The 22,984-nt window shown below is 43.5% G+C and overlaps 1 protein-coding gene across 1 annotated transcript in view; it reads right to left on the bottom strand.

The window, feature by feature from the left end:
• Positions 1 to 809: 809 nt before the first annotated feature.
• LOC124804999 (4-coumarate--CoA ligase-like 5) overlaps positions 810 to 22,984 on the bottom strand; it is a 166,744-nt gene continuing 144,569 nt past the window's right edge. Inside the window, exons 7-9 of the mRNA XM_047265396.1 lie at positions 13,495 to 13,689; positions 7,986 to 8,151; positions 810 to 1,115 (exon numbers count right to left, since the gene is read on the bottom strand). Of these exons, the coding sequence (XP_047121352.1) occupies positions 973 to 1,115; positions 7,986 to 8,151; positions 13,495 to 13,689 (504 nt within the window). The 3' untranslated portion in view covers positions 810 to 972. The remainder of the gene's footprint in view (positions 1,116 to 7,985; positions 8,152 to 13,494; positions 13,690 to 22,984) is intronic.

The raw sequence follows: 22,984 nt of genomic DNA, 5'->3' as shown, positions 1-22,984 counted from the left end.
TCTGGTTTGGGAAGGATGGGACAGGTCGGCGTCCATGACTTTATAACTGGAACGGTCCTGGTATTATCCTTAAGTAATTTGAAGAAGCCACGGAAAACCTAAATCAGGATGGTTGTATGTAGATTGTAATCTCCATCCTGAATTCAGTAATAGGTAGAGCGTAGACTTCTAGAAAAGTTAACAAGATGCATCATGGCCTGTATACAAGGATTTTGCTAAAGTTGAGGCAGTTGCTATTTATGTTGTTGACAGTGTCATCCCGACGTAATGGTGCTTTTCTGCTCCACGAGACTTGCCTCGTGAAATAGTTGCGCAAGGTTGTTTCGTATTGTGTAAGTGCAACTTTGATGCTGCTACTGCTAAGCTTCAAGCCAGACACGTCTTTTCTACAGCTACATATGTAATTCGCAGGCCACCTTACGGTGTTGAACGCGAGTGTTCTGTTGCGAAACGAGTCCCCACAATCAACATCCCAGGTCACGTAATAAAGTGAACCGACGCTTTCAGATATAGATCCAGCCGTATAAAATTTTGGATTCGCTTGTGGGCAACGTAGCGTGCCGAACTCAGCATGAACACCATATTCGTCATCATCATCGTCATCACATTAATCGTCATCTATGCTGCAGATGACGACTGTTAGATCCTAATTGTACCCTCCAAACCTCCACAATTCGCGGAATAATTATTTCTGACTCACCTGTTTGTATGCTTTATTTTCAGTGTAGTGGAGTGGAGAAGAATACCAGTCGCTTCTGTTATGGGCAGGTGAAGGAGTGTGGAGTTTACACTGATGAATAAACTGCATGTATAGACAATTACGACTTTATTAATAAGGAAACCAGAGATGTGTTAATCACTTTGTAACATGAGTAATGCTTTGATACCACAGTAGAATAGTAGGGAACTCTCTTGACTCGTCAGTGACTACTTGTGAGTCTCTCACATCACTGGCTGATACGACGGCTGCCGTCACTGCGCCGTCTGCTCGGCTTGTGCGGTGAGAGTCTGCAGGAGGTTCGCCCTCTTCACTTTGCCTACCACCGTCCTAGGGATCGATGACACAAAGTGGACGCCGCCCCGTAGGTGCTTGTACGGGTAGCTGGACAGCTTGTCTGGAACACATACACAGGGTGCCGTTTCATCGTTGCTTTCCAGATAGACAAATTTATGGTTATATTTTTCGTGCATTTAATGCAATAGGACTGACATGCATCACATATCGCATAAACACAGTTAAAAAAACTAAACCATCTTATCAGTTAGGAAGGAAAAGTATTTTGATTAATGCACTACCACTGGCATACATTTTTTTCAAAACAGCAAGCATACAACAATAACGTTAAAAGGACCAAAATAAACTTCACAGTTCATCATTAACCTCTTACCGTCCACTACTGGATACAAAGCTATTCCAAGATCCTCCACACATTACCGTCATCTGTTTTTGGCATCCATATTTTTTATGCTAATTTTTATATTTTCAATCCATTTGCTATGAGGTCAACCTCTAGCTCTTTTCTCATCACGTAGGATCCAACACAGTCTTATTCGTCCATCTCCCATCCTTTGTCTCACTATATGACCATCCCCTTTCCATTTATTTATTCAAAGGTCATTAACCGCATCTGGCATCGAAATGAATCGATGGTGACAGGTGAAAATTTGTGTCGGATTGGGACTCGAACCCGGATCTCCCGCTTGACTCCAGCGACCGCTTCTGCCATTCGAATACGCTTCCCATCCGACAAAAATCCCAGCTTGTTACACACTGCTATCATGGCGTCACATACGCATCAACCCATTTCTCGCCATTTCGGACTGAATGGATTTTTGCTCGGCGTCACATTATATATATATATTCCTTCGGACATGTGTAGCATTTGTAGATTTAGATAAGCTTTTTGACGATGTTGACTGGATACAGTTTTTGAAATTCTGAAGATACCAGCAATAAAATACTCAAGGCGAAAGTTTACCTATGATTTCTGTAGAAACCAGACTGTAGTTATAAGATTCAAAAGGAATGAAAAGGACATAGTTATTGAGACAGACGGGAGATATAACTCTAGCCTAACCGCAATTTTATTCAATCTGTGCGTCGACAAAGCAGTAAAGAAACCCAAGGGCGAGAGGTGAACTAAGTTCACGGAGAAGAAATGTGAAAACGTGAAGTTCTTCTATGATAGCGTAATTCTTTCAGAGACAGCAAAGGCTTGGAAGAGAAGTTGAATGGAACGGGTGGAGTCTTGAAAAAATATTGTAATACGAGTATAGACACGAATAAAAGTAAAGCAAGGATAATGGAATGCAATGGAATTAATACAGGCGATGCTGAGGGAATTAAATTAGGAAATTTGACAGTGAAAGTAGTAAATAAGTTTTGACATCCCTGTAGTAGATTAAGTGATGGCATAAGTGGAGAGGATTTGAAATGCAGTCTGGCGATGTGGTGCTACAGAAAAATGATGATGATTGGATAGTATACTGGACAAGTAATAAAGAGATACCTAATATAATTGGGGAGGAAAGAAATTTATGGCACAACTTGACTAAAAAAGGGATCCACTGATATGATACATCTTGAAGTATAAAGGAATGGGAAAGGAGTGGGGACGAGGGCTTCATCACAGTAACGAAATGGATCAAATGGATGTCTTTCGCAGTACGGAAGAGTTGAGGCTTATACAGGACTAATTAGCGTGGAGAACTACAACAAATCATTTCTGAACGGTAAAACTATTTTAAACTTTCACCTAAGCTGTAAAACTCTTTATACGGTAGACCTTTCGTCGTGTATCACATTACATTGCTGGCCAGTTTTGGCAATCTCTAATCGTTGCTACGGTCTTACGCCACGTCATGTGGGCCTGTATGGCCACATGATATCACTATACTGGTCCAAGTCGCACCCAGCCTCTTGGTGCATCAATCACTTCCCCATGATCGACTACTGCTTCCTGCGGAGTGCGTCTATCATTGGGCCAAAGAGTGGGAAGGTTGAAGGTCTGAGATGCGGGCTGTAAGGTGGACGAGGAAGACTGTGAGCTCCTGCCGGGTGCGCAGACTAGCGAGGCCTTGCGTTATCATGGAGAAGGAGACGTTCATTTGCATCTTTGTGGCGACGAACAGGCTGAAGTCGTTTCTTCAGTTTACTGAGGGCAGCAAAATACATTCAGAATTGATCGTTGGACATAAGGGAGGACATCAAACAGAATAACCCCTTCAGAGACCCAGAAGACCATTGACATGCCTTTACCGGCAGAGAGAGTGGCTTTGGACTTTTTCTTCGGAGGAAGGGTGGTGTGGCACTGTTTTGTTTCCAGTTCGAAGTGATGAACCCATCTTTCATCGCCTGTGGCGATATTCGGCAAAAAATGGTCACTGCACCTCGCAAGCAGTTCCGCACAGATGGTCCTTCGTTGGTTTTTTATAGTCTTCTGTTAGGCGGCGAGGAACCCGGAGGAGGCACATCTTTGAGTACTCCAACTTGTGGACGAGCGCGTCAGTACTAGCAACAGAGCCGTCCAGTTGTGCACCGAGATGTTTGTTTGTGGTCCGTCGGTCACCTCGGACGAGTGTCTGCACGCTCCAGCATTGCAGGAACCGTAGCTGTGTGCGGACGGTCGGCACGCGGGAGATCGAACGGGTTTGCGCGAGCTTGTTCTCTATGACCACCCAACGACTCACCGTGCTTTTGTTAACTGCCATGTCTCCGTAGAGATTCTACAAGCGCCTATGAATATCCGCAAAGCTCTGGTTTTCCGATAAACGAAACTCCGTAACAAACAGCTCTCTGCTTGGAACGCACCTCCGTTACAGACACCATTCTTAAGGATACGGTAGTGACGCCTCCTGTCGGAACTTTATGAAACTATAGAGACTGAATCGGGAATATTCGTCGATGTACCACAACGAATTCCGCATTTTTTCAATCGAAATTTGCTGAGAAAAAATCTGTCACTCTTCTTATTGCTCACATTTTCTCACTTCGTGAGACGTATTGGCAGGACTATGTTCTCCAACCCTTCCTGGAATGTATTCTCCCGCATTTTTTCAATCGAAATTGGCCGGGGAAAACGTGTGTTGCATTACTTATTGAACGCCCCCTGCATCACAAATATGACACACGCATCACCGATGCATCTGCATTTGAAAATGGCCACATGGAATGTGATAGATGATACGATAAAAACCACCTAGCGTATGGAATCTGACAGCCTAGGTGGATTTTAAAAATGTTTTTATCATTCAGAAATTAAGGCGAGGCTGTGGCCCTTCACACGAAGAAACTAATTCATCAAAATCAGTTTTCGAACTGAAGATCGCATTAACCATGGTCTATCACATACTCAATATTTTTCCCTACCTTCTTTTTGGGCCCAACACCCAACTTTCCCAATACTCGTTGGACAGCCCGCAACCCGCATCCATTAGACAGAACTGCGAGTATACGTCCGAAATATAAATTTAACAGTACGTTTTTCTTCTAAATGTCAAGTCTTTAAGTCCTAGAAATTTAGTGTAGACACGTAGTCTTTTTTTTATACATAAACGCGATCATTTCCTACGAAGATATTTAGAAAATTTGTTTCATAAGCAACCGAAGAGCAAATCCCCCTTTAAAAGGAACATCACGATAATGCCATGTAACACAGCCTCAAGCCTCGGTAACGGCCTCAGTTCGGCGAGGAAGGGAGGCGACAAGTTGCTTCCTGTATGCCATATCCATCAGAAGATACTCAGTGATCAGATCCCCTAATGCCGCAAAGCAACGGTCATGTTTATTGCTACGTTTCACCAGACATTTTGTACGGGATGAAGATGGGGTCATTTAACGCACCAGTCGTTGTGCGATACGGTCCCTGAACGTTCGCCACCCCAGAGACGTCAACGTTCAGCGCTACGAACACGACTGTTGTCATCTTGGAAAGTACCGGTATCTCCAGCGTACTCATCATGAAGTTGTAGAACAAATGGAAACACTTGGTCAGTGAGGATGTAGATGTAAACATATCGGCTTATATTAAATAGGGATACAGTTCCTAATGTTCTGTAAAATTATGTTTACTTGTATCACCCGTAGTCGAAATTCGACCAGTTGTGTCGATGTCATAAAAATATAACTGCCCATCACAGGGAGAATGATCATACGTTGAAGTCATTGGACATGATCTATCTTGAATTGATACACTCCACGTAAAAGTGTGTCTGAAATTTTAGTCTTAGAGCTGACCACAGCAAATACTGCATTGTAGCTACGAATACGAGTATTATTGAAATAATTCTTTGATTTCTCTTTAATTGTTTGATCATTTGAAGTGAGTCCCTCATACAGTGCCTTGAAAAATAAATTTGTGTTAACAGCGGTAAATTATATTTCCCTTATGACAATACAAAGTGAATGTCGTTGTATCATGTAAAGTAATGTCAGTTGCGAAATGTTTTGCATCACAAAATCAGCATTGTAAATTCATCAAATCGCAATTATAACTCTCAAAATTATTTGGAATTGCATTCAGTGCACATCTAAACTTCTGTTTCGAAACAACAACAGAATTATCATTACTGATGTCCGCTATATTCCTACTACTTTGTCTACGCAAAGATTGTGTGTCTCTAGCTCTTTGTCTTTCAGGCCGACCCGTTACCGTTTTTCTTCGCGGTACAGCTTAAAACAAGTGTAGTTTCCGTGTAAAAAGGGAAGTCGTAGCTATTTAAACTGATGAAATTGAAAATTAGGAACGAAGTTCAGATTTTATGGTAACGGCCTCAAATGAAGACAGAGTTAGTTCCTTTACCTTTAGACAAAAGTTAGCGAGAAAACGACACCACTAAACAACGTAATGTACAGTATTGTGTTTCCCGCGAAAGCTTCGTTATGTCGCCGTTTTGTTTTCCTCTACTGATAACATCAATGAGCTCGCAATTGTGGCATTGTAGCTGCCGGTTATACACCGATAAGCCAGAAAATTATTATTACCTACCTAATAGCCGATATGTCCACTTTTGACAAGGATGGCAGCGGCAACGTGTCGTGGCATGGAAGCAATGAGGCTTCGGGAGGTCGCTGGAGGGATCTGGCACCATATCTGCACACCCAAGTCACCTAATCCCCTTAAATTCCGAGGACGGTGTGGGGGTGGGGGGGGGGGAGGGGGTGATGAGCTGTGACGTCACGTTCAATCACATCCCAGATGTGTTCAGTCGGAACCAAATCTGGCGAGATGGGGGGCCACTACATCAACTGGAACTCGCCACTGTGTCCCACGACCTAGTCCATGTCTCTCCTGATCTTGCGACATGGAGCATTGTCTTGTTGGAAAATGCCACTGCCGCAGAGAAACACGATGGTCATGAAGGGGTGTACGTGGTCTGCAGCCAGTCTACAGTTCTCCTTGGCCGTCATGATGACTTGCACGAGCTCCACTGAACACACAGATGCCCACGTGAACGTTTTCCATATCATAATGGAGCTGCCGCCAGCTTATCTCCGTCCCTCAGGAGCTGTTTCCCCAGAAGAAGACGGATTTGCGCCCTCCCATCGGCATGGTGAAAAAGATATCGGGATTCATCAGACTATGCGAAGCCCTAGCACTGTGTCAGCGTCACAGGAGGCTGTCAGAAGACGGAAGAGTTGCTAATTTTGCGAAGAAAGAGGAATATCACTTTCGCTTTGAGTGTTGTTCTATGCTTTATTTACATAACATTTTCTCTGATGATACTATTACTGCTAATGTAGGCGAAATATATTGCCTTTAGATAGACGCAGACGTTGTGGATTATTGCTGAGGGGGTCATTGTCGGTCTTCAGTGGGCATAATTCCGGGTTCGACCCCAGTTGGTCTTGTGACTTTTGTTCGTCAGTTATCGCTTCTTTCACTTCCGCAAACGATATATTAATGTGAATAATGTCAAACTGCGCTGTGATTTGGATTCTACGTTGGGCTGTAGCCTCTCCTATAACTGGCTCGATAAATCAGTTATGAGTTCAGAGGAAAGCAGCTCCGACATGGGTATGCATAATAAACCATTGTATCGCTCAAGCCAACCTTCAGGATAAGGACAACTTTATTTCCTTATGTCATGACGAAGATCGGATGCGGAGCAGTTGTTTTCAAAAATAGAGAAATGGAAAAGTTTTCTTCCCGTGTGGAAACGTCGATTTTTTATGAGTCACTCCAAGTTTGAAATCCAGCAGTGTGTTTTCTTTTAATACAAATGGCCAAAGTCAGAACTGCTCCCTTATTAGACGTTCTCAATTTTTTCTAATCTTCACGTCAAAACCAACGATATTATTTCCACTTTAAATTCAGTCTCCATCTGTGACCCTTACCGTTCCCTTATAACAGTCTCTTAGTTTTAGAAAACAAAATTTGCTTATATACTAGTAGAAATAGCAGTAATTTTAGACAGTTTTCTTCTTTCCTGCATTTCTAATTGTTGTGAAGCACACACGAATACCATAATCGTGGTCGATTTTAGCAGTCAAATGCATCAAAAACTTCTGACGTGAAGAGAAGGTAATCACTTGGACTCACCTAACTGAACTTCCCACCCTTTCCGACCAGCTAGAGAAAATCGGAGACACTGCCTCCGGAACACCCAGCTCACGACTGGCTCATGTTATGATGTGACGAACCCGTTTCTTGAGAACGGTAATTGATCCCAGTTCCAACTCCCTCACATATGATTCTAGCTCACAGTAATACCGAGTTTTACCAATCCACTTTTGTCGATGACTCTTCACTGAATGAGCTTAGAGCCACACTTACCTGTCTGGCTAGAAAAGAAATGATACTACTGTGCCTACGAGAGTAACTTCTCTCTGCAATCTTAATTACTCGTTGCTGGTGCACATCACCCCAGTTTTGAGTAATTTGGGCGTTTTCAGTGGTTTTTGCTGTTTTCAGGACATCAGAGTATTGAATCGCTACTTTTGGATTTCAGTGGTAGGCTGTCGCTGGCCCTTGTCCCTTACGTACCGGCCACCAGGTCGACGAGCTGTTGTCGCGTGACGGAGGCGCCGGGCCGCAGGACGACGAAGCCGGTGGGGTGCTCCGTGTCTGTGGGGTGCGGCTTCCCCAGCACCACGGCGTCGGCCACGGCCGGGTGCGACACCAGCACAGACTCGATCTCTGAGGGAGACACCTGCAAAACAACGTAGGGAACACACTGTTTACTGGACACCGGGACTTCACTGTGAGTACAAGCACACTTTCAGAAGGCAACATACAGGGTGTGTAAATAAAGTTTCAAGACAGATCTTATCCTGAGTAGCGGTGCGCGCGCAGACCGGTCTCGCCACCTGCGCCAGGTGGTGGGGGGTGTTGGGTAAGCGAGCCAAGCATCCGCATCCGCCGGCGAAACGCTGGAGTGAAAACATCGCATGTGCAGAGACTGTGTGTGTCGAAACGTCGTCCAGAAATCGCAGCGTCCAAAATACAGCGCCTCTTGGAGCAGCGGTGTTCTATCAAATTTTGTGTAAAACTGAACAAAACCGGTACAGAAACGTTAAAAATGACTCAAAAGGCCTCTAAAGAATACTCCATGTCAGATGTCATGGTTTTCATGTGGCACAAGAGGTTCAAAGATGGCCACGAAGACTTGGAGGACAATGAACGCTCTGGAAGACCTTCAACGAGGCAAACTGACGAAAATCTGGCCAAAATGCATCAAATTTTAAACAGTAACCGGCGTCTCGGAATCAGAATAATTGCAGATGAAGTGGGTTAGAATCACCAAACGGTATTTTAGCTGGTGACAGAAGATCTAATGATGAGAAAATTGTGTGCGAAACTTGTCCCTAAAGTGCTCTCGGATGAGCAGAAGTACTGGCGCCTGGAAGTTTCGCAGGAAATACTTGAACGTTTACAAACCGATACTGATTTTTTGGACGAAGTGGTCACTGATGAGGAGACCTGGGTCTTCGAATACGATCCAGAGTCGAAGAGGCAAAGCTTGGAGTGGCACACCGCCTCATCACAAACCCGAAGAAAGCCTGTATCAGCAAGTCACGTGTGAAAAGCGTGTTCATTGCTTCCTTCCACGCAAAAGCAGTGATCCACAAAGTGTTTGCGCCTGTCGGACAGACTGTCAATGGTCAGTATTATACTGGAATGGTCCGCCGTTTAAGGGATCGAGTCCACCGAACTCGCCAGGAGAAGGAGGAGGACTGGGTGCTCCACAACAAGGCGACCGTTCACACCTGCTTCGCTGGACTGAATTTTTGACCCGGTTCAATGTGGCAGCGCTGCCGCAGCCACCCTATAGCTCCAACCTCGACCCAAGTGTTCCCCCAGATGAAGAGAGATCTTAAAGGGAAGTAGTTTGACGGCGTCACATCGGTCCAAAAGGCTTCGACGAGGGTTTTGAACAACATTCCGGTTAAGGAGTTCCAGGGAGCCTACCAGCAGTGGAAATATCTCTGGCAGCGATGTCTGCATTCTCAAGGCACATATTCTGAAGAATTTTAGTCCGATGTATGAAAGTATTCAATAAATTTTATGTTCTGAGACCAGTCTTGAAACTTTATTTACACACCCTGTATTCCAAATGCAATTAACAAATTGCCTGTCAGCTCCCGTCTCGGTTCCTTCGGCCGACGGTTGTTCGATGATTTTTCTGAAATTTCACCAGCACAAGTGGCTGGCATTGTCAAAGCTTAACCCTCCATTTGCCGACATGGAAGTACCTGCTGTGGACAAGAGCTATCACACCTGCTTGTTCAGAGAAGCCATAGAAATACACAAACAGTTTTACGACCATGAAACTCATTGGCAAATGTGGGTGGACTGCCATTCCACGTCTGTTGTACTCTCCTCATTTAGCACCTTCAGAGCTCCATGGCTTTGGGCCTACGAAAGATGGACTGTGTGGTCGACAGGTTCCAGTCTCAGATGTTGTTGTTTTTGTCTTCAGTCCTGAGACTGGTTTGATGCAGCTCTCCATGCTACTCTATCCTGTGCAAGCTTCTTCAACTCCCAGTGCTTACTGCAACCTACATCCTTCTGAATCTGCTTAGTGGATTCATCTCTTCGTCTCCCTCTACGGTTTTTACCCTCCACGCTGCCCTCCAATGCTAAATTTGTGATCCCTTGATGCCTCAGAACACGTCCTACCAACCGGTCCCTTCTTCTTGTCAAGTTGTGCCACAAACTGCTCTTCATCCCAATTCTATTCAATACCTCCTCATTAGTTATGTGCTCTACCCATCTAATCTTCAGCATTCTTCTGTAGCACCACATTTCGAAAGCTTCATTCTCTTTGTGCCCAAACTATTTATCGTCCACTTTTCACTTCCATACATGGCTACACTCCATATAAATACTTTCAGAAACGACTTCCTGACACTTAAATCTATACTCGATGTTAACAAATTTCTCTTCAGAAACGCTTTCCTTGCCATTGCCAGGCTACATTTTATATCCTCTCTACTTCGACCATCATCAGTTATTTTGCTCCCCAAATAGCAAAACTCCTTTACTACTTTAAGTGTCTCATTTCCTAATCTAGTTCCCTCAGCATCACCCGACTTAATTCGACTACATTCCATTGTCCTCGTTTTGCTTTTGTTGATGTTCATCTTATATCCTCCTTTCAAGACACTTTCCATTCCATTCAACTGCTCTCCCAAGTCCTTTGCTGTCTCTGACAGAATTACAATGTCATCGGCGAACCTCAACGTTTTTATTTCTTCTCCATGGACTACTCCGAATTTTTCTATTGTTTCCTTTACTGCTTGCTCAATATACAGATTGAATAACATCGGGGACAGGCTACAACCCTGTCTCACTCCCTTCCCAACCGCTGCTTCCCTTTCGTGCCCCTCGACTCTTATAACTACCATCTGGTTTCTGTACAAATTGTAAATAGCCTTTAACTCCCTGTATTTTACCCCTGCCACCTTTAGAATTTGAAAGAGAGTATTCCAGTCAACATTGTCAAAAGCTTTCTCTAAGTCTACAAATGCTAGAAATGTAGGTTTGCCTTTCCTTAATCTTTCTTCTAAGATAAGTCGTAGGATCAGTATTGCCTGACGTGTTCCAACATTTCTACGGGATCCAAACTGATCTTCCCCGAGGTCGGCTTCTACCAGTTTTTCCATTCGTCTGTAAAGAATTCGTGTTAGTATTTTGCAGCTGTGACTTATTAAACTGATTGTTCGGTAATTTTCATATCTGTCAACACCTGCTTTCTTTGGGATTGGAATTATTATATTCTTCTTGAAGTCTGAGGGTATTTCACCTGTCTCATACATCTTGTTCACCAGATGGTAGTGTTTTGTCAGGACTGGCTATCCCAAGGCCGTCAGTAGTTCCAATGGAATGTTGTCTACTCCCGGGGCCTTGTTTCGACTCAGGTCTTTCAGTGCTCTGTCAAACTCTTCACGCAGTATTGTATCTCCCCTTTCATCTTCATCTACATCCTCTTCCATTTCCATAGTATTGTCCTCAAGTACATCGCCCTTGTATAGACCATCTATATACTCCTTCCACCTTTCTGCTTTCCCTTCTTTCCATAGAACTGGGTTTCCATCTGAGCTCTTGATATTCATACAAGTGGCTCTCTTTTCTCCAAAGGTCTCCTTAATTTTCCTGTAGGCAGTATCTATCTTACCCCTGGTGAGATAAGCCTCTACATCCTTACATTTGTCCTCTAGCTATCCCTGCTTAGCCATTTTGCACTTCCTCTCGATCTCATTTTTGAGACGTTTGTACTCCTTTTTGCCTGCTTCATTTACTGCGTTTTTATATTTTCTCCTTTCATCAATTAAATTCAATATTTCTTCAGTTAACCAAGGATTTCTACTAGCCCTCGTCTTTTTACCTACTTGATCCTCTGCTGCCTTCACTACTACATCCCTCAGAGCTACTCATTCTTCTTCTACTGTATTTCTTTCCCCCATGCCTGTCAACTGTTCCCCTATGCTCTCCCTGAAACTCTGTACAACCTCTGGTTCTTTCAGTTTATCCAGGTCCCATCTTCTTAAATTCCCACCTTTTTGCAGTTTCTTCAGTTTTAATCTACAGTTCATAACCAATAGATTGTGTTCAGAGTCCACATCTGCCCCTGGAAATGTCTTACAATTTAAAACCTGGTTCCTAAGTCTCTGTCTTACCATTATGTAATTTATCTGATACCTTCTAGTATCTCCAGGATTCTTCCATGCATACAAGCTTCTTTTATGATTCTTGAACCAAGTGTTAGCTATGATTAAGTTATGCTCTGTGCAAAATTCTACCAGACAGCTTCCTCTTTCATTTCTCTCCCCCCAATCCATATTCACCCACTATGTTTCCTTCTCGCTCTTTTCCTACTCTCGAATTCCAGTCACTCATAACTATTAAATTTTCGACTCCCTTCACTACCTGAATAATTTCTTTTATCTCATCATACATTTCATCAATTTCTTCATCATCTGGAGAGCTAGTTGGCATATAAACTTGTACTACTGTAGTAGGCATGGGCTTCGTGTCTATCTTGGCCACAATAATGAGTTCACTATGCTGTTGGTAGTAGCTTGCCCGCACTCCTATTTTTTTTATTCATTATTAAACCTACTCCTGCATTACCCTATTTGATTTTGTATTTATAACCCTGTATTCACCTGACCAAAAGTCTTGCTCCTCCTGCCACCGAACTTCACTAATTCTCACTATATCTAACTTCAACCTATCCATTTCCCTTTTTAAATTTTCTAACCTACCTGCCCGATTGAGGGATCTGACATTCGGCGCTCCGATCCGTAGAACGCCAGTTTTCTTTCTCCTGATAACGACGTCCTCTTGAGTAGTCCCCGCCCGGAGATCCGAATGGGGGACTATTTTACCTCCATAATATTTTACCCAAGAGGACGCCATCATCATTTAACCATACAGTAAAGCTGCATGCACTCGGGGAAAAATTACGGCTGTAGTTTCCCCTTGCCTTCAGCTGTTCGCAGTATTCGCAGTACCAGCACAGCAAGGCCGTTTTGGTTAGTGTTGCACGGCCAGATCAGTCAATCATCCAGACTGTTGCCCCTGCAACTACTGAAAAGGCTGCTGCCCCTCTTCAGGAACCACACGTTTGTCTAGCCTCTCAACAGATACCCCTCCGTTGTGGTTAGACCTACGGTACGGCCATCTGTATCACTGAGGCACACAAGCCTCCCCACCAACGGCAAGGTCCATGGTTCATGGGGGTAGGGGGGGTCAAGAACAAGTCTCAGATGCTTCGTCAAAATAGCAAGGTTGGCTGGCCGCAGCTGTTTCAAGTTTTTACCACCGCAGTGTAGATTCCTGTTCATTGTTGGCAAAAGTGTGAGACGAATGGTGACGACAAAGTGGAAAAAGCACAGTATACAGATGAAATCCTGCTGTATTTGTTTTATTGCCCTTTCTGTATCTGTGGTAATTTTCAGGAAAACAAAAGAAGCATTAGAAACAGAATTTTTCTCATAATAACGTTAGCACGTGGACTGTAGGCTAGTGAGCTTGCGCGGCTACTGACGTGTATGCCCTGGAACTTGATGAGCTCCTTGACGCGGTCCACGACGAATATCCAGCCGGCAGGCTCGTAGTGACCGATGTCCCCAGTGTTGAACCACTGGTCCGGGCCTACCGCGTTGCAGGCTGTGGGCCCACGGAAGTGCAGCTCGCCTTCCTGGCCAGGTCCCAGTGTTCGGCCGGTCTCCACGTCCACTACCTGCAGCATACAAAGGCGCCTGCTGGAGAGCGTAACCTTTCAAGACAAAGTGAGGGTATTGAAAGCGCTGTAGACCACTGGTGGTCAAACTGCGACCCGAATCAAGTTTTTATATTTTTGTGTTTTTACTTCGTGCAAATATAGAGTATTATACAAGATTTTTCGTGCGGTCCACGGTGCTCAGCCACATTTTATACACTCATGCTCATAAATTAAGGATAATTGCAGAATGTGGTGCCACACAATGTGGCACTTCACAAAATTGGTGCTAATAGAATAGGCACATAGGCAACACACACGTCACAGATGTGTAAGTTCACGATATTGGTGATAAGTTGAGAAAACCGTACTGAAACACATGTGCTACAAAACGCCACTGTTTCCTGCGCATGTAGCCCGACATCAATATGGGATATCATCACCACACACACGTACACAGGCCGCACAACGGGTTGGCATACTCTGGATCAGGTGGTTAAGCAGCTGCTGGGTTATAGCCCCCCATTCTTGCACCAGTGCCTGTCGGAGTTTCTGAAGTGTCGTAGGGTTTGAAGACGTGCAGCGATACATCAACCCAGAGCTTCCCAGATGTGCTCGATGGGGTTTAGGTCTGAAGAACAGGCAGGCCACTCCATTCGCCTGATATCTTCTGTTTCAAGGTACTCCACCACGATGGCAGCTCGGTGGTGCCGTGCATTATCATCCACCAGGGGGATGGTGGGACCCACTGTACCCCTGAAAAGGTGGACATACTGGTCCAAAATGACGTCCTGATACACCTGACCTTTTACAGCTCCTCTGTCAGACACACGCAGGGGTGAACGTGCACCAATCATAATCCCACCCCACACCATCAAACCACAACCTCCATACAGGTCCCTTTCAAGGACATTAAGGGGTTGGTATCAGGTACCTGGTTCACGCCAGATGAAAACGCGGCGATAATCACTGTTCAGACTATACCTGGACTCGTCTGTGAACATAACCTTGGACCACTGTTCCAATGACCACGTACTATGTTCTTGACACGAGGCTTTACGGGCTCTCCTGTGACCAGCGGTCAGTGGAATGCACCTTGAAGGTCTCTGGACGAATAAACCATGTCTGTTTAGTCGTCTGTAGACTGTGTGTCTGGAGACAACTGTTCCAATGGCTGCGGTAAGGTCCCGAGCAAGGCTACCTGCAGTACTCCGTGGCCGTCTGCGGAGACTGATGGTGAGATCTCGGTCTTCTTGTGGTGTTGGACACTGTGGAAGTCCCGTACTGTAGCGCCTGGACACGTTTCCTATCTGCTGGAATCGTTGCCATAATCTTGAGATCACACTTAGTGACACACGGAGGGCCTGTGCTACGACCTGCTGTGTTTGAGCAGCTACTAGTCGCCCTGGTATTCTACCCCTCATAACGTCGTCAATATGTGTTCCTTGAGCCATTTTCAACACACAGTCACCATTAGCACGTCTGAAAACGTCTGCACACTTACTCGCTGCACCGTACTCTGACATGCACCAACATACGTCTGCTATGTGGATTGCTGCCAGCGCCACCGTGCGACGACCGCAGGTCAAATGCACTGCATGGTCATACCCCGAGGTGATTTAAACCCGCAAACCTCCCACCAGAGCGCTGTTTCATCATGTATCAGCATTATCCTTAATTTGTGAACACGAGTGTAGTAGTTTCTTAAGAGTTGTTTTTCTGTTCAATAACAAACAAAAATTCTTACAGAGACAGCAACATTTCAAAATCAGCGTAATTTTGATTGACGCTGGGGAATTCGACCGTAAGCTAAGGAAGTTGACGCTTATCTCAGAGGCAGCTACAGTACGGTGGTAGGGAATGTGGGTGAGGGAGGGGAGGAATGTTTCATTGTTCCAGTAGTGACAACTTGCAGGCGTGCAAGATTCATACCAATCAGCTCCATGGTTTAAATTCTGATTCAGAAGTAATATGGATTCGTGAACCACATTCTAGAGGCGGACATCTTCAAATGCAGTACCTACTTGACCAAAAAATACGAAATAAAATTAACGACTAAGTGATTAAAAGAAGTATGATATTCAAATCATTTAGGAAACATTTCAAAAGCAGAAAGGGAAAAGGTTCTAAATGCCAAATCTAAAATTTGTCAAGAGAATCAAAAAGCACTGTATCAGTTTTTGTACAGTACTTATTTGTATCCAAAATATTGACAAGATATTCGCATACTACAGATCAGACAAATTAGAAAATAATTTATTAAGATCGTTCGAAATGCCACACTAGGAAACTGACTTATTCTGTGTGCCAAAACGAAAGTTTTTGCTTCAAATGCCATTAGGCTAATACAGATGCACTACATTTCATTTGTGGTAATAAAAGAACAGAAATGAAGCGGTAATATTTTAACTGGCTGAACAGCGGTCAACAAAAACCATGCACCGTTTCTTTTAAATTTGTTACAATAGTACAACATAAATAAAAAAAAGGTCTCTCAGTGCTGACTTCCATTTGTTACAAAACACTGTTCTTGAGATCAGAGGGTGTGAAGTTTACTGTGGGATTTTCCATGCTGTAGAGGAAGAAACAGCAACATCGTGAACAGGTGCTTCAGCTTTGCAACTGATAAATATAGCTGGTTCTTCAGATGAAGCACAGATTGGCAAGCATCTACCATGGTCTTTTCTCTTTCGAATACATTGACGTTTTTCTACTCTTACACTGTTACACAGTAAACATTTTTATATAGGTTTTTGGGGAGGATGAGTATGAGACACATTGCTCATAGTACATTCGGAGGTCTTACAGATCTCCATAGACAATGTTCTGGCAGTGATTTGTAGGGACTGGAATTACATAGAATGGGTTCATAGCTGCAGTGTGGTAGAGAGCTGGTGTTGAGTGAAAGGATACTGCACCATAAATTTATTAACATATTTATTAAAGACACAAACCAATTTGTTAAAACATAGAAAATGATACAAGACAAGCTGAGCAGCTACTCCCAGGATTAATCGACTTAATTTCCAAGAACACAACTGTTGGAGGATATTACATAATTGTTAGAAAAAAATTAATGAAGTTAAAAAAATTGTGAGAACATTGAGTTTAAAAAACACCATATTTTCTTGCAGATCGATGCGTAAGTTGAGAACGGCTCAACCAAGGGCTGACATCAAGTAGATGTTAATAGTAGGATGAAGAGGGCATCAGGCTATTTTGTTACTGCCAGTAGCCTACACCAGGGGCAAGTATATATTTAGGGACAAACCTATTGTTCTGTTCCATGTCAGCCCTTAACCTATTGTTCTCTTTTGATTGAGAGATCCTTAAGCTATTGTTCTACTAAGTGGATTATGGCCCCTCTGGATAATCCATCCTTCTGAGAAACCCTCCCCTACCCCTCTCCCCCACCCCTCTCCCTCACTGATACAAGCACACTTTGGGTATCAAATTATTGGCTAATTAATTAAATCGATAAAATTAATTGTCCAACAATGTACAGGAGTCAAATAGGGCACTTAAAATACTCACTTCCACCTTATCCATAGTAAAGCTGCACCGATCCCCCAACAGTCACTTCTTGAGCCCCTGCTGTCGTGGGCAAGATCAGACAGGTTGGCGCATTATTTGTACCTAACCACCCATCACAGGCTGAGCTAATCCCCGAATTCAAGGTGCTGAAGCCTCGTGACCACTCCTGCCGCTAACCACAGTGCACTGTAAAGCAAGCAGCTGCTACCTGGATTTATACAGTGCCTCCAACCAATTCCACTCCGAAATTGACACGCCAGTTTAAAAAATCCACCTTACCCAATCTGATATGGCAACATTCTTGACTGCACACCTCAAATTTCTCACACTAAATGCAAATTTCCTCTTTTTATACGAGTTATTTTCGAAGACAGAAGAAATCGGATCACATACACGTTTTCACATCTCAAAACTATCGTTACTTCTGTAACAGTATGGCATGGCTACATTTCCTATAAGTTTTCTCTCATCAGGTAAAAAAATCTATCCTAATCAGCTTAATATCTATTACATGCTGCATCACAGCACTAGAATATTAAAATGATTTTTGGCTCATGATAGAGTGCTAAGATCTACCTCTGTCTCAGGATGTCTTCTCACTTTCGAACTCTCACAAAGTAACCAAATGCTTCGCCATATATGAAGTCTACAAGAAGTTTCAAATATCAGGTTTATACTACATACCACTTTATAAATTCGGTAGTACATCTGACATTATTATGATGGTCGTCTCTCCATGTGTAGTAGGGATATTGAAATTTTGTTAAAAGAAAAGATGTCTGATTACCACTCCCAAATCATATCAGTGGTACCCTAGCCATCTCCTCATCTCATGCACCTACCATGTGGTATGTCATTGATACCAAAGCGATATGCCAATTAATTAAATTGATCAAGAGAGTCACCTTGCATGGTGAGTTACTTTTCTTTTCAGCAGTCAGAGCACACTCGCCAGTAGCTAAAATGGGAAATCCTGGAGAGAAGATGATGTTCATTCCAAGGAACACCACTGAGAACCGACATTTGAAGCTGAATGCAGAAGGATTCTACCGCTGGCAACATACATTTCGGATAAGGACTGCGGTATTAAAAACACTATTACAATGACTATGTTACTGTCACTCTGCATAGAAGAAATGTACAAAAGCCTAGGCCCAGTACACTGGCTTTCCAGATCTGTAGTATTACATTGTTTGGTAGAAATGCTGTCTGTGAGTTGGAATCAAGTCTTTCCATTCAGTCACATACTTGCATTGGATCCTATGGAGATATCGTACAGTTTCTGGTGAATCATATTCATACTACACTCATCTCGCAAAACGAGTCACCATTTTAGATCTGTCTCCTAAGGACCCCATACAGCAAAAGTCCAGTGTGGTTTTAGATAGTCCCTCTGCATGTTTTAACTCTTCCTCTATCTTGCCCTCCCTTCTACTTTGTCGAAGTGATCATGCCAACTTAAATCAGAACTGACCAGAAGCTGGAGTGTAATTACATGTAAGACCTTCTGCATCCGATGGAGAAATGGGGCGAACTGAGCTAATGTGACAGAACCGTGTTTTGACTAATTGGTGGAAATGATAACATGTTGTCAAAGCTCCGCCAGCTGTGAAGAATGTGCAACGCCAGCGCCAAACAAAGCTTTCTCCTGAAGCCCGATGTAGTAGAAAAAACAGTATGAGCAATTACAGTGATATTTGTTGGTGGGAAAATTATGAAGAGCCTAGATCATATGGGAACTGGAGAAAGGATGAGAATTTTGCTACTGCATTGTGGTATATCTACAAACTACATACAGCTACTGCAATCTGAAGGAGATCTGCATCCCTCATGGTGCATTCATGTCTGTCACACAAACATTCTCTCTATCCTTATTATTTTGTGCCATTCAACAGAGAAAAACTATGAACTATAAAAACTCTGCTACTGTCACCCAGTAGATAAATCGATAAGATGTTACCGCATCCATCTCTTCTGATATAGTGAAAACAAATACTGTCAACGTGCTGACATCAAGCGTATGTGGTGATCCTATGAAATAAACAAGTACTGGTCTCCAGAATGAAATTTTCACTCTGCAGCGGAGTGTGCGCTGATATGAAATTTCCTGGCAGATTAAAACAGGGAGTGGCCTCTTGAGAGAGACAGAGACAGAAAGTGAGTGTGGATTCCCGATCAACAAAACGCCATCACTGGATGCTTTGTTTGGGAGCCCAAAGATGAAAGGGGGCTGATATCCAGTCTGTGGTCGGCGGTATTTAGTAACATGATCTGTAGTTAGGACATTGGGCGGTTCTGACCTACGCGGAGACACTGATGACAGAAAAACTGGTGTGAGACCACAACTGGTGGTTACTATACCACACTTCATTCCATTCCTCAGTGATTGCAATTATTGCATCATGGGAATGGGGTGTGTGGTGCAAATGTGAGTTGTTCACAAGTGGGGGACTAAATGAAGAATATGCATCAATATGTTATTGACTTTGATTTGAATCATGCTGTGAGATCCTCCCTCTCTAGAATGGAGGGAGTCCTTTTCCTGCCAATTTTTTCTTGGAGGGATGCGGAGGAAGGGGGATGAGGGATGGGGCCATGGTGTGGACGTCCTCTGGTGGTGGCACTGTGCACTAGCTCTGTCAATCCTTGCATGTCAAGGTGAGTACACACACTAAAATATTCCAACACGACGACATCTCCAATCCGCAGCAGTGTGATTACAAAAATAGAACAAGTAGTTGTTGGATGTGACCTTTTCCCACCAAATAAAAGATATCCAACCTCTGAGAATTGAATGTTATGACCAGACTGTATATCCTTTTGCTATGTAATTGACAGTGATTTGAATTTCCTGTCATGGTATCCTTCCTCTCCAGCACCAACTTCCAGATGGTGCAGGGAGGTGGAAGTGGTGGAAGGGAGGGGAGGGATGGGGAATTTCTGAGGGGTGGAGGGGTTAATTAACTGACTGATTTAAGTAAGTAGACAGTTAATTTGATATCAAAAGTGTGTTTGTATCGCCGAACGAGAGTGGTAGGGGAGGGTGGTAGGGAGGGTTTTTCAGAAGGACTGATTATCAACAGAACAATAACTTAGGGACCTGTCAATCAAAGAGAACAATAGGTTATGGGCTATCATGGAACAGAACAATACGTTTGCCCCTGAATGTGTGCTTGCTCCAAATGTAGGCAACCTGCACTAACTAAGTGACCTGATGCCCACTTTACTCTACTCCTGGTGTTTTGATGAGTTTGCTAGGAATCAGGAACCAATGGATGCTATTCACGAGATGCTCCTGCACTCAGTTCTTTAAGGTGGCAGACACGAACCCAACACAGCACCACAGTTGACTCTGGCATCTTGCAAACTCAGATGCCGATAGCAAGTCTGGTTCTGTGCATTGTGCGGATGTAGCTTTTTCAACGACTAATTTTTATGGCTGAAGCTGACCATCAGTCCCACTGAAACCGCAGTGACTGAAAACGCAACTTTTAGCAGAGTGCCAAGGATACTGTCAGCCCTGATTTTAGGGCGTTTACTCCAACCGCTGTCAAACGCAGTACTCAACAACCTGACACTTCGAAAGCGCCCCCTGGACGTAACACCACCTAAATGCTAGCCCACAGACCTGCCCTCTACAAGTGACAAATCGCTCTAAAAGCTGTTGTGGCCGGAGAGGCTAATAACAAGCTGGAAAAACAGATGTCAAAACGTGCCCACACAGCACTATAGCTTCAACTGAGTCAATCTTATATGAATATTGTGGAACAAACGAGTTTATGACTTTTCTACGTATCTTTATAGTTGGAAAATTTCTGTCAGAGGTAAATAAGCTGTGTTCACTCACAAAAAATGTGTGTGTTATCTTTTAAAACCACTCCAGACTAAATGGAGATCTTGATGCTTATCACTTGGAACTAAATTGGGGAGCATTGCTGGCCACGAAGACCGTATACCAGTGTTCTATACTTGGACCAAGTGTAGGGACATAGAACACAACAGTACTGAAAACGCGTTTTGTGAAAAAATGGCATTTAGAACGTTTACCATTTCCACTCTTCCTTTGCGATCGTGTCTTGGTAGGGGCTTGTATTGTTAGTCAACAAACAGATTCTAATGATATTTAAAAACCGTATCTTTTGTGCAAACACACACTTTCTTAAATGGAAAAATGCTTACGGACATTAACAGACTAAAAGTAGGATAAATTAGAATGTCAGTGGTGTTTCTTACAGGATTCTAGTGCGAATCGTTTACAAGATATTGTATTTTGAAAAGTTTCCACACCAACACTTGTTTGAGCCATTCAACCTTTGTTATTGCGAGGTACAATGTAATGTTTGCCTACCATGTGCTAGTGTGTTCCTCAAGTGCATTGCGACTTGCTAGCCAGTCAGTGTAAGACAGTCCAAGCAGTAACTCGTGAGTGGGCAGTGGGATTTGTCAATACAGAAAAAGCCGACATGCTCATGCTGTATGGAGGGTGTAGGAAGAATGCAGTTCGTTCTTGTACAATGTATGCAGCATGATGTCCCAATAGAAGTCAACCATTTGTGCAGTTATGTACCAGGCTCTACGGTTGGTAATGTGAAAGTGGTAGTGTAACACCTAGACAACGTAAAAGAAGTAAACAACTGGCAACAGAAGAGAGGGAAATTAGTGTCGTTGCTGCTGTTGCAGTTGGTCTGCATGATAAGTACCAGGAAGTTGCATTAGTCAGGCAACTATCCTGCACATTCTCCATCTGCTTAGGTTCCATCCCTATCACATCTCTCTTCATGAAGAGGTGCATGGAGACGATTATGAGAATCGTGTTAACTCTTTTTTTTATGGGTCTTAAGACAAGAGAGTCCAGATGTATCATGTATCTTGTTTAGTGTTGAAGCCACCTTTAGTGACCATGGCCAGGTAAACTGCCTATATATGCTCTATTGATATGTTGACTATCCATGTTGGCTTCGCCAGGTGGAACTTCCTCGCCCATTGAGTGTAAACGTGTGGTGTGGGATGCGGAACCATCAGCCCATACGTCTGTTTTTCATAGACTTAACATTGAACGTGCACAAGTACTGCAGCCTCATAACAGACCATCTTCCACAGGTGCTAGAAGACATTCCACTGCAGATTACGAGGAACCTGTGGTGCCAATGTGATGGCTGTCCAGCCCATAGTGCACGAAGCACTAAAGCACATCTTCAAGAGTTGTTCCCAAATTATTCGATTGGAAGCAGCGCAACTGTGACTTGTCTGGTCTTTTCCACGTATTTCAAGCCTGTAAAATTTTTCTGTGGGGAAAGCTAAAAGACGCTTTCCACAAGAGCATACCAACTACACCCGATGATAAGCAACTACATATTACTGCAGCTTGCCCGGACATCTCCGTTGAAATGCTGGCATATGATATCACATGTGCAGCAGTCGTTTCATATTCGTGTGTTGCCGCTGTCGGTTGTCATTTTCAACACAACGTGTGATGGCCAGTGTTTTGTTACGGGACGGAATCCACATAGTGTTTGCTACCACAGGTACTACACAGGTCTCGGTGTGGGAAATTTTGAAAAGACGATATCTCGTCAACGACTAGCACTAGAATCCTGCAACAAACGCCACTGACATTTTAACTTACCCTACTTTTAGCCTGTTAATGTCAGTAGTCATTGCTCCATTTAAAAGTGTATGAATGTACAAAAATGCACTTTCTATGTATTATTACAATGTGTTTAATGGCTAACAATAGGAGCTCTGATTACTAATTCATTCTGTGCAAACCGCACATCAATAG

This window comes from Schistocerca piceifrons, chromosome 7 (assembly GCF_021461385.2).
Source record: "Schistocerca piceifrons isolate TAMUIC-IGC-003096 chromosome 7, iqSchPice1.1, whole genome shotgun sequence".
NCBI classification, from domain to species: domain Eukaryota; kingdom Metazoa; phylum Arthropoda; class Insecta; order Orthoptera; family Acrididae; genus Schistocerca; species Schistocerca piceifrons.
Note: the sequence above shows the minus strand (reverse complement) of the source record. Positions and strands in the feature narration are given on the sequence as shown.